The following is a 12,385-nucleotide window of genomic DNA, read 5'->3' as shown; positions in this document are numbered from 1 at the left end:
TAAACCTTTATTTAATTAGGCAAGTCAGTTAAGAACAAATTCTTATTTACAATGACGGCCTACACTGGCAAAACCCAGACGATGCTGGACCAATTGTGCACCGCCCAATGGGAGCAATCACGGCCGGTTGCGATGCAGCCTGGGTTCGAACCAGGGTGTCTGTAGTGACACCTCTAGAACTGAGATGCAGTGCCTTAGAGAGCCCAAAATGGAACTTACATGGAACCTTCCTCTACTATATTTGAAGTTAAGAAGTCATGGTTCAGTCCATCTACTAACCAAAGTCAACAGTATTTATTAAGCCCAAACCATTATAATACTCAGATACCATTCATAAATACCAGCAATGTCTGCTAAACACAGCAAATAGTGATATACATTCATTTATATAAATAAGGTTATCTTGTAGGTATATTCAAGATGGCTATACTTTACAGGTTCATGTGAAAATACAGAAACAAACTTAAAATGTTTACATGAAAACATAACTATCATGTGATTATTTCTCAGTGTAATATACACTAATAGAAGTCATATTCCGGTTGGGGAACTGGAATCTGCCGCATGTGAAACCTCTCCTGTCCATTCCATCCCAGGTCATGGATTGCTCAGATCCTCCAGCGTTCTGGAGCTGATGCAGCTTTGTTTCCTGTAGAAGAAAGAGAAAATAAACATTTAGATTGAAGGTACTGTATGTTGGTATTTGAGCCATTTCAGGCCACCGTAGTTTTACTCAACCTAAAGGAATGACAGTGGTGAGAGACGGTGGTGTACTGTACTCTTAATGCACTCAATCTTTGTGATCCAAATACTCAGTTTGGTAACACTTCACTTAAGCATGCATATAATAAAGCATTATGATACACTTATAATGCATTGTCAGACATGTCATAAGCATGTATCCCCTTATTGTCTTATACATGACTTTACAAGAGCACTGTGACGTTCTAGCAACGTCTGACAACAGAAACGTGTGGGTTCCTCACCGTAGCTCCTCCAGACAGAGTTTGTTCCTGAGCCGGACGTCCTCACTGATGGGGTAGAGCAGCAGTATCAACAGGCCTGTTACGATGAAGGCCACCGGGGCAGCGCCTATGAGCAGTTTCAGAGTGTAGGCTACTTGAGCAGGCTGCCTGCATGCCCCTGTGTCATAACCCGCAAACCTGAAGATACCACACACACGTATTATACACAGCAAACTTGTAGAGATACATAAAGTATCTTAACCTGCAAACCTGTAGAGATGCACACCTGTATCATACCGACAGTTACACACTCACCAATTTCATAAATGCAATAGACTACAATGGCCTATTAATGCATACATCAGGCTTGTGTTTATGTGTTTCTCTCTATACATCTCACTCCTGTGTTATTTAACTGACTTGGTGTTCGTGGCATCTGACTCACTCCAAGAGAGATGCCAGAAGTGTTGTTAACTTGTTTATGTTTCTCCTGATGTGGATCAGTGTTTGTGTGTTTGACTCACTCGAGGCAAGGCATGGATACTCCCAAGGAAATCCTATTTTCAGTAATGAATGCCTTTAATACTCTTGTGTTAGTGTTTATGTTGTCTGTCTGTCTGTCTGTCTGTCTGTCTGTCTGTCTGTCTGTCTGTCTGTCTGTCTGTCTGTCTGTCTGTCTGTCTGTCTGTCTGTCTGTCTGTCTGTCTGTCTGTCTGTCTGACTCACTCGAGGCAGAGGGTGGACACTCCGAGAGAGATCCCAGCAGCAAACTTGGTGAAGAACACGTAGAAGGAGTAGAAGATGGCCTCATAGCCTTTACAGCAGGGGTTGGCCAGACGGAAGTCATCCACCACATCTGGCAGCATCGACCTGAAACACAACACACACACAATACTACATGAAAATATCTCCAGCTTATAGGTTAAATATCTCCAGCTTAAATATCAACAGCTTATAGGCCTACCTCATCATCATGTTATACAACCGGTCTCGATGACTCCATCTGTCTGAGGAGGAGCAGTCTACTTATAGCGCTAGAGGATGAAATGGCTACAATGGTGCTCATAGAGCAGAGTTGAAATGGTCTGGCGAAATTACTGCTACTACGTGATGACATGATTACAAGATGAAGCTAACTGTAGCCGAACTGCTCCGACCACAGATGGGGAATCACCAGATCATTGTATTTCTATTTTTTATTTAACCTTTATTTAACTAGGCAAGTCAATTAACAGCAAATTCTTATTTATAATGACAGCCTAACCCAGACGATGCTGGGACAAATGTGTGCCGCCCTATGGGACTCCCAATCACAGCCGGTTGTGATACAGCCTGGAATCAAAACAGGGTCTGTAGTGACACCTCTAGCACTGAGATGCAGTACTTTAGAAATCTGCACCACTCGGGAGCCAGATAAAAAGACAGACAGTCATACACCACATGACCAAAAGTATGTGGACACCTGCTTGTTGAACATCTCATTCAATAGTCATGGGCATTAATGTGGAGTTGGTCTCCCCATTGCTGCTATAACAGCTTCCACTCTTCTGGGAAGGCTTTCCACTAGATGTTGGTACATTGCTGCGGGGACATACTTCCATTCAGCCATGAGAGCATTAGCGAGGTCGGGCACTGATGTTGGGTGATTAGGCCTGGCTCGCAGTCGGCGTTCCAATTCATCCCAAAAGTGTTCGATGGGGTTTAGGTCAGGGCTCTGTGCAGGCCAATCAAGTTCTTCCATACAGATCTTGACAAACCATTTCTGTATAGACCTCGCTTTGTGCACAGTAGCATTGTCATGCTGAAACAGGAAAGGACCTTCCCCAAACTGTTGCCACAAAGTTGGAAGCACAGAATCGTCCAGATTGTCATTGTATGCTGTAGCGTTAAGATTTACTTTCACTGCAACTAAGGGGCCTAGCCCGAACCATGAAAACAGCCCCAGACCATTATTCCTCCTCCTCCTACATTTGGCACTATGCATTGGGGCAGGTAGCGTTCTCCTGACAACCGCCAAACCCAGATTCGTCCGAATGCCAGATGGTGAAGCGTGATTTATCATTCCAGAGAATGTGTTTCCACTGCTCCAGAGTCCAATGGTGGTGAGCTTTACACCACTCCAGCAGACGCTTGGCATTGCGCATGGTGATCTTAGGCTTGTTGGCTGTTCAGCCATGAAAACTCATTTCATGAAGATCCCGAGAAACAGTTATTGTGCTGAAGTTGCTTCCAGAGGCAGTTTGGAACTCGGTAGTGAGTGTTGCAACTGAGGACAGACAATTTTTACGCTCTACGCGCTTCAGCACTTGGCGGTCCCGTTCTGTGAGCTTGTGTGGCCTACCACTTCACAGCTGAGCCGTTGTTGCTCCTAGATGTTTCCACTTCACAATAACAGCACTTACAGTTGACAGGGGCAGCTCTAGCAGGGCAGACATTTGACAAACTGACTTGTTAGAAAGGTGGCATCCTATGACGGTGCCATGTTGAAAGTCACTGAGCTCTTCAGTATGGACATTCTACTGTCAATGTTTGTCTATGGAGATTTTATACACCTGTCAGCAACGGGTGTGGCTGAAATAGCCAAATCCACTAATTTGAAGAGGTGTCCACATACTTTGGTATATATAGTGTACATACACAGCATGATGACCCCCATGCGATAAACCCTGTCATTTAGAGAGGGAAGAGAAGTACGGAGGAGGCAGGGAAAGAGTGATAGAGAAAGGAGGGAGGAGAGAATGAGACAGGAGGGTGAAGAGGGAGAAAAGGAGATGGGAAGGCAATGTGCTATAAACAACAGTAATAACAGAATGAAAGTGGAGACTGTAGCCCCCCCTGAGGTTTATAGACACATCTCATTCAACAACATGACATCATAGCCAGGCGTGACTGTATCATGCCAGGGGTGAATTACATTTTTGTATTTTTTCTGTAACTAGGCAAGTCAGTTAAGAACAAATTCTTATTTACAATGACGGCCTACCGCGGAACAGTGGGTTAACTGCCTTGTTCAGGGGCAGAGTGGACGATTTTTACCTTGTCAGCACAGGGATTCGATCCAGCAACCTTTCGGTTACTGGCCCAACGCTCTAACCACTGAATGGACAGAGAGAAGTGTAGACTGCTGCTATTACAGCAATAGAATAGTAATTCTACAAGGGCTGTGGCTATTTTACCACCCCAAGAATATGTTTACTATTGCTACTATAGCTACAACCAGTGGCTAGTGCTAGTGGTACTACAACTACACCACATCCACAGAGGACCTTTGTGCCAGCACAATTCAATTGGGCTCACCATGGTAGGAGGAGTGATGCAGCCACACTGAGTCCAGAAGAGACAGCCACTACGTAGGCTACGACCAGGTTAGGAATGAACACCAGCATCACTGTGAACGGTATGATCCACTGGACAGAAAGAGAGATGGAGTAAGAGGAATGAACACACACACACACACATACTGTACTTACTGTATACACAGTTAGTTGCACACACATTTGCAATCAGGCTTGGGTAGGTTACTTTCTAAATGTAATCCATTACAGTTACTAGTTACCTGTCAAAAATTGTAATCAGTTAAGTAACACAATCTGATTACTTTCCCTTTAAGAGGCAATAGAAGAAGACAAAAAGGATCCATCAAACGTATTTGGTGTGTCATCAAAGTGGTCTCTGACTTGTGGTCAGTGGTCTCTGACTTGTGGACTCGATCAGGTGGAACAAACTTAAACTTGCGCCTTTTTTCAATGCTGAATTGAATGTCATTGAGAAAACATAAAGATGTCAATGTATTTTTTTGCAAAAATCCTTTCTGATTTCAAAAGTAAATCCAAAAAGTAAATCATCTAGGTTTTCAAAAGAATCTGTAATCTGATTAAAATAATTTTGTTGCTAATTTCACTGACTACAGCTAGTTTTTTTGTAATTAGTTACTCTCCAACCCTGTTTGTAATACCGTATTATAATAATACGTAATGTATGTAATAATATGTAAATGTAAATGTCTTAAATGTAATACCAGAGATTTTTTTTGCCTCTCCAGAAGCAATAATATGTTTGTACACAAGGTGGCACGTTTTTATCATCAGTGGAGCATCACCACCACCCAGTCCCAGACACTTACCGTGATTCCACAGAAGGCTGCCTTCTTCTTGCCGAACCGCTCCAGAAACCACTGCCACAAAGGGATGCTCACTACTGCAGATACCTGGGAAGAGGAGTATCATTTTTAAGAACATGCTATACTATTGTTTTTGGTTTTAAGTATACTCTAATGTCATATAAAACCATGCACTGATGTCAATAGGACATTTGTGTGAAAGTGTAAGTTTCTAGTTACATTGATCTAGGTCTGAAACCAGAACTCACCAGGATGGTCAGCACAATGTTCTGGAAGTGGTCTCTCAGGTCCACTGCATGCGTACAGAACAGGACAAAGTTGCTTTGCACCAACTGCAAATCAGATCAGATATCACACACATTCGTTCTTCAGAAAGATTCTGAATATTCAGCACTGTCCTATCCTCTCTGCCCACGGTGCCAAATCACTGGAGAAGCTGCTGACTAACGCAACGTTTCCTCCCTGCTCTTGAATGATATATAATCCTTCTATTCTGATGAGCTGACAGTAAGTTATTAAAGGGAAGATTTGTGAGATACGGCAGTTGAGATGTTTGAGGTGGAATCTATCAAAGCTGTACTATATAGTTCCAATGCCAACCAACCATATGATCACAGCCATACAAGTGTACCACTGAGAATTCTCATAATGATAACAATAACTAGATATTACATCATTGTAATATGACTATCTGTCTGTCTATCATCACCGGATGGATTTGGAGCTGAGAGAGAGATGCTGTCAAGCATATTTCCTCAAACACACTGAGTGCTCTATTTTTCTTGATCAAATCAACATTCAATGGCAGGCAGGCTGTATCTGGAGCCATTCTGGGTCCAATCATAACACAAGACCCATTACCATCCCGCTGTGGGTGTCATGTCTGAGAGGGGGTCTATCAATGTGCCCACCAATCATAACACAAGACCCATTACCATCCCGCTGTGGGTGTCATGTCTGAGAGGGGGTCTATCAATGTGCCCACAAATCATAACACAACACCCATCCCACTGTGGGTGTCATGTCTGAGAGGGGGTCTATCAATGTGCCCACAAATCATAACACAACACCCATCCCACTGTGGGTGTCATGTCTGAGAGGGGGTCTATCAATGTGCCCACAAATCATAACACAACACCCATCCCACTGTGGGTGTCATGTCTGAGAGGGGGTCTATCAATGTGCCCACAAATCATAACACAACACCCATCCCACTGTGGGTGTCATGTCTGAGAGGGGGTCTATCAATGTGCCCACAAATCATAACACAACACCCATCCCACTGTGGGTGTCATGTCTGAGAGGGGGTCTATCAATGTGCCCACAAATCATAACACAACACCCATCCCACTGTGGGTGTCATGTCTGAGAGGGGGTCTATCAATGTGCCCACAAATCATAACACAACACCCATCCCACTGTGGGTGTCATGTCTGAGAGGGGGTCTATCAATGTGCCCACCAATCATAACACAACACCCATTACCATCCCACTGTGGGTGTCATGTCTGAGAGGGGGTCTATCAATGTGCCCACAAATCATAACACAACACCCATCCCACTGTGGGTGTCATGTCTGAGAGGGGGTCTATCAATGTGCCCACAAATCATAACACAACACCCATCCCACTGTGGGTGTCATGTCTGAGAGGGGGTCTATCAATGTGCCCACAAATCATAACACAACACCCATCCCACTGTGGGTGTCATGTCTGAGAGGGGGTCTATCAATGTGCCCACAAATCATAACACAACACCCATCCCACTGTGGGTGTCATGTCTGAGAAGGGGTGTATCAATGTTCCCACCTGAATGGCAACGGAGATGAAGAGGAAGGCAGCAGTCAGAGTGAGGTAGGGACCGTGACGCATCACCAGGATGAAGCCCTTGTGGAATGGGATCTGCTTCTCCGTCTTCGAAATGTACGGATCTGTGCGAGGAAGAAAAATAACGAGATCTGACAGTGTCAAAAGAGACAGTTTCTTTGGTTTCCATCTTTTATCCCACTCTAAAAAAATAGCTCAAACTAGCCCGCAAAGCACCAGAGAGAAGAAAGCATGAGTGAGACACATATGGGAGACTTCCCCTCCAATCTGGTAACCCTGTAGATGCCCCTGCATTGCTAGTATTGCTATGCTCTGTGTGTGTGTGTGTGTGGGGGGGTATAAGTTCAGTGAACCAGAACTGACAGGTTCGCTGGTACAGAGGTCAGCAGTTCATTGACAGCCTCCATGTGCAGTATAAACACACAAGATATGTCATTTTATACTTAACACTTAGTCCTCCTTGTTTTCCTGAGTTGGATAATCATTGCATGAGGCTGAAGCTAGCTACAGTATATACTGTATTTTATTGCATGAGGCTATATGGAGGCCAGAAATAGTCCAGTCAGAATAAGGCTCAAAACAATTCAACGGAGTGCTACTGTGCTTACTGGTACATTGCAAATGGCGTTTGAGTGAAATGAATGAAGGGAAAGAGAGAGGAGCACACTCACTTGCTGGGAAAGAGTGTGCACAAACACACACACACACAAGCACATATGCGAGCACACGCACACACTCACCGTCTCTCTCTTTGACTCCCAGGAACATGACCACAGTGCAGATGAGAAACACTCCTCCAATCACACCAGCAGCGATCATATACATCTCCTTCTGCAAGTAGAGAGAATGAACAATCATATACTGTTACTGTACACCTCATTCTGCAAGGAGGACAGAGAGAAACAGTATACCATGTACACCTCATTCTGTAAGGAGGACAGAGAGAAACAGTATACCATGTACACCTCATTCTGCAAGGAGGACAGAGAGAAACAATATACCATGTACACCTCATTCTGCAAGGAGGACAGAGAGAAACAGTATACCATGTACACCTCATTCTGCAAGGACAGAGAGAAACAGTATACCATGTACACCTCATTCTGTAAGGAGGACAGAGAGAAACAGTATACCATGTACACCTCATTCTGCAAGGAGGACAGAGAGAAACAATATACCATGTACACCTCATTCTGCAAGGAGGACAGAGAGAAACAATATACCATGTACACCTCATTCTGCAAGGACAGAGAGAAACAATATACCATGTACACCTCTTTCTGCAAGGAGGACAGAGAGAAACAGTATACCATGTACACCTCATTCTGCAAGGAGGACAGAGAGAAACAGTATACCATGTACACCTCATTCTGCAAGGACAGAGAGAAACAATATACCATGTACACCTCATTCTGCAAGGACAGAGAGAAACAGTATACCATGTACACCTCATTCTGCAAGGAGGACAGAGAGAAACAGTATACCATGTACACCTCATTCTGCAAGGAGGACAGAGAGAAACAATATACCATGTACACCTCATTCTGCAAGGAGGACAGAGAGAAACAATATACCATGTACACCTCATTCTGCAAGGACAGAGAGAAACAGTATACCATGTACACCTCATTCTGCAAGGAGGACAGAGAGAAACAACATACCATGTACACCTCATTCTGCAAGGAGGACAGAGAGAAACAATATACCATGTACACCTCATTCTGCAAGGAGAACAGAGGGAAACAATATACCATGTACACCTCATTCTGCAAGGAGGACAGAGAGAAACAACATACCATGTACACCTCATTCTGCAAGGACAGAGAGAAACAATATACCATGTACACCTCATTCTGCAAGGAGGACAGAGAGAAACAATATACCATTCTGCAAGGAGAACAGAGGGAAACAATATACACCTCATTCTGCAAGGAGGACAGAGAGAAACAACATACCATGTACACCACATTCTGCACCTCATTCTGCAAGGAGGACAGAGAAACAATATACCATGTACACCTCATTCTGCAAGGAGGACAGAGAGAAACAACATACCATGTACACCACATTCTGCAAGGAGGACAGAGAGAAACAATATACCATGTACACCTCATTCTGCAAGGAGGACAGAGAGAAACAGTATACCATGTACACCTCATTCTGCAAGGAGGACAGAGAGAAACAATATACCATGTACACCTCATTCTGCAAGGACAGAGAGAAACAATATACCATGTACACCTCATTCTGCAAGGAGGACAGAGAGAAACAATATACCATGTACACCTCATTCTGCAAGGAGGACAGAGAGAAACAATATACCATGTACACCTCATTCTGCAAGGAGGACAGAGAGAAACAATATACCATGTACACCTCATTCTGCAAGGAGGACAGAGAGAAACAATATACCATGTACACCTCATTCTGCAAGGAGGACAGAGAGAAACAGTATACCATGTGCACCTCATTCTGCAAGGAGGACAGAGAGAAACAATATACCATGTACACCTCATTCTGCAAGGAGGACAGAGAGAAACAATATACCATGTACACCTCATTCTGCAAGGAGGACAGAGAGAAACAACATACCATGTACACCTCATTCTGCAAGGAGGACAGAGAGAAACAGTATACCATGTACACCTCATTCTGCAAGGAGGACAGAGAGAAACAATATACCATGTACACCTCAATTCTGCAAGGACAGAGAGAAACAATATACCATGTACACCTCATTCTGCAAGGAGGACAGAGAGAAACAGTATACCATGTACACCTCATTCTGCAAGGAGGACAGAGAGAAACAATATACCATGTACACCTCATTCTGCAAGGAGGACAGAGAGAAACAGTATACCATGTACACTTCATTCTGCAAGGAGGACAGAGAGAAACAGTATACCATGTACACCTCATTCTGCAAGGAGGACAGAGAGAAACAGTATACCATGTACACCTCATTCTGCAAGGAGGACAGAGAGAAACAGTATACCATGTACACCTCCTTCTGCAAGGAGGACAGAGAGAAACAGTATACCATGTACACCTCATTCTGCAAGGAGGACAGAGATAAACAATATACCATGTGCACCTCCTTCTGCAAGGAGGACAGAGAGAAACAATATACCATGTACACCTCATTCTGCAAGGAGGACAGAGAGAAACAATATACCATGTACACCTCATTCTGCAAGGAGGACAGAGAGAAACAACATACCATGTACACCTCATTCTGCAAGGAGGACAGAGAGAAACAATATACCATGTACACCTCATTCTGCAAGGAGGACAGAGAGAAACAATATACCATGTACACCTCATTCTGCAAGGAGGACAGAGAGAAACAGTATACCATGTACACCTCATTCTGCAAGGAGGACAGAGAGAAACAATATACCATGTACACCTCATTCTGCAAAGGCAAGAAAACAACAGTGTAAATGTAACCTTTATTTGTTCAATTTAGATGTCCATTAGGTATTGTTTTATACTACTCTTCCTGGGGTCCACTACACATCTTTATTTCTTTGGTTACACAAGGAAGACATCTGAACTGAGCCTTCCTCAATCTCCATCATGTGTGTGTGTGTGAGTGTATGTGTGCTCATCGTGGTTACAGAGGGCCATGCATGGTGAAAAGGCCGCGCCATCGGGGTTTACTCAGAATCCTTTGGCATGGTACCACTGGAGCCCTTAAATAGCTGCGGCATGTCCGAACCCGACACGGAACAGTTTGGGCAGGAGCCCGCTCGCCGTGTTTTATCTACCCAGAAATCACTCTGCATTCACAAGATTCACAAGGTTGTCTCACTCATGTTTTCATTGACTGTATGTCTACTTCTAGAAAATGAACAACAGATACATTTAAATATGTAATGTTCCGGTCTGGGTATGGCTGGTTTTAGGCCGGAAATAGATGTTCAATATTGTTGGTTCCTTTATCTCAGCAAACTGCATGTTGAGTTTGGGGTCTGGGGTTCATTCATGTGTTTTTAAATGTGATAAAAATAGCCTTAATCACACAGACTGTGGTCGCCCCACAGACTGTGGTCTCTTATTTCAGGGATTGGTGGCTGATGTCAGGGGGGGGCAGAGGCTCAGATTTAACCCGTGGTCTCTTACTAAAAACCTGGGATGATAAATAATATATGAAGCCCTCTTAAAGTTGGTTGATTTGGTAAGACTAGATCTCACCTCTAGATAATCTGCAAACACAAACTTCACATTCATTCATCCTATTCCTTTTAGTTTCAACAATTTACAATTTTCATGCTTGTTGACCTTCAACTTGCTTCCTGTTGTTTCTTTTCAACTCTGAGGCCTCAAAAAAGGAAAGAAAGAAGTTAAGTAAAAGGAAAATATGCGTGTGAAAGTACAGCCCTGAGTTAGTTCAGGACACTACAGCCCTGAGTTAGTTCAGGACACTACAGCCCTGAGTTAGTTCAGGACACTACAGCCCTGAGTTAGTTCAGGACACTACAGCCCTGAGTTAGTTCAGGACACTACAGCCCTGAGTTAGTTCAGGACACTACAGCCCTGAGTTAGTTCAGGACACTACAGCCCTGAGTTAGTTCAGGACACTACAGCCCTGAGTTAGTTCAGGACACTACAGCCCTGAGTTAGTTCAGGACACTACAGCCCTGAGTTAGTTCAGGACACTACAGCCCTGAGTTAGTTCAGGACACTACAGCCCTGAGTTAGTTCAGGACACTACAGCCCTGAGTTAGTTCAGGACACTACAGCCCTGAGTTAGATCAGGACACTACAGCCCTGAGTTAGTTCAGGACACTACAGCCCTGAGTTAGTTCAGGACACTACAGCCCTGAGTTAGTTCAGGACACTACGGCCCTGAGTTAGTTCAGGACACTACAGCCCTGAGTTAGTTCAGGACACTACAGCCCTGAGTTAGTTCAGGACACTACAGTCAGTTACAGTTATTTTCAATATAGGATCACCATGGTAACACCTCAGGTCTGGTTGTTTGTTATCGTGGTGACACTTACAGCATGTGACAGGAAGTCCTGGGAGTGAACGATTCTCTTGACGATCTCGGCCCCACTGCCGTTGCCTAGGTGACTGGCAGACATGTTGTGCTGGGGGCAGTTTTTCAGGGTGTGTGCGCTCGCCACGATTTGACCCTGGATGGCAGCGCCAACTAGAGTACCCAGCACCTCCATGGTCATACCTGCAGTATAACACATGTATTATATTATTAAGTACTATCAAAACAGAATGACAGGTGAGTGGTATCATTTGATCAAACAACCTAAGGTCTGTGTAATAGTGACCTACGGTAGGCTGTGGCCGAGTCTCTCTCCTTCTGGTCCGGACTGAGGAACATGGTGAGGGCAGAGTAAGGCACATGGAAACACTGGGAAGGAAACAGAGCAGACACAGAGGACATGATTAGATGTGGTTAGATATAGGAAATACTGTAAGAAGTGGATCAGAGGGTCAAAGGCCATATAATTT

General features: G+C 44.1%; 1 protein-coding gene across 1 annotated transcript in view; it reads right to left on the bottom strand.

Annotated features, from left to right (window-relative positions):
* Positions 1–272: 272 nt before the first annotated feature.
* Positions 273–12,385, bottom strand: part of LOC115139229 (sphingosine-1-phosphate transporter MFSD2B-like) — a 25,616-nt gene continuing 13,503 nt past the window's right edge. The window contains exons 6-15 of the mRNA XM_029676384.2: positions 12,206–12,284; positions 11,917–12,098; positions 7,651–7,741; positions 6,893–7,014; positions 5,334–5,417; positions 5,089–5,172; positions 4,263–4,372; positions 1,692–1,835; positions 987–1,163; positions 273–649 (exon numbers count right to left, since the gene is read on the bottom strand). Of these exons, the coding sequence (XP_029532244.1) occupies positions 598–649; positions 987–1,163; positions 1,692–1,835; positions 4,263–4,372; positions 5,089–5,172; positions 5,334–5,417; positions 6,893–7,014; positions 7,651–7,741; positions 11,917–12,098; positions 12,206–12,284 (1,125 nt within the window). The 3' untranslated portion in view covers positions 273–597. The remainder of the gene's footprint in view (positions 650–986; positions 1,164–1,691; positions 1,836–4,262; positions 4,373–5,088; positions 5,173–5,333; positions 5,418–6,892; positions 7,015–7,650; positions 7,742–11,916; positions 12,099–12,205; positions 12,285–12,385) is intronic.

Source organism: Oncorhynchus nerka, linkage group LG13 (genome assembly GCF_034236695.1).
Source record: "Oncorhynchus nerka isolate Pitt River linkage group LG13, Oner_Uvic_2.0, whole genome shotgun sequence".
In the NCBI taxonomy this organism is placed as follows: domain Eukaryota; kingdom Metazoa; phylum Chordata; class Actinopteri; order Salmoniformes; family Salmonidae; genus Oncorhynchus; species Oncorhynchus nerka.
Note: the sequence above shows the minus strand (reverse complement) of the source record. Positions and strands in the feature narration are given on the sequence as shown.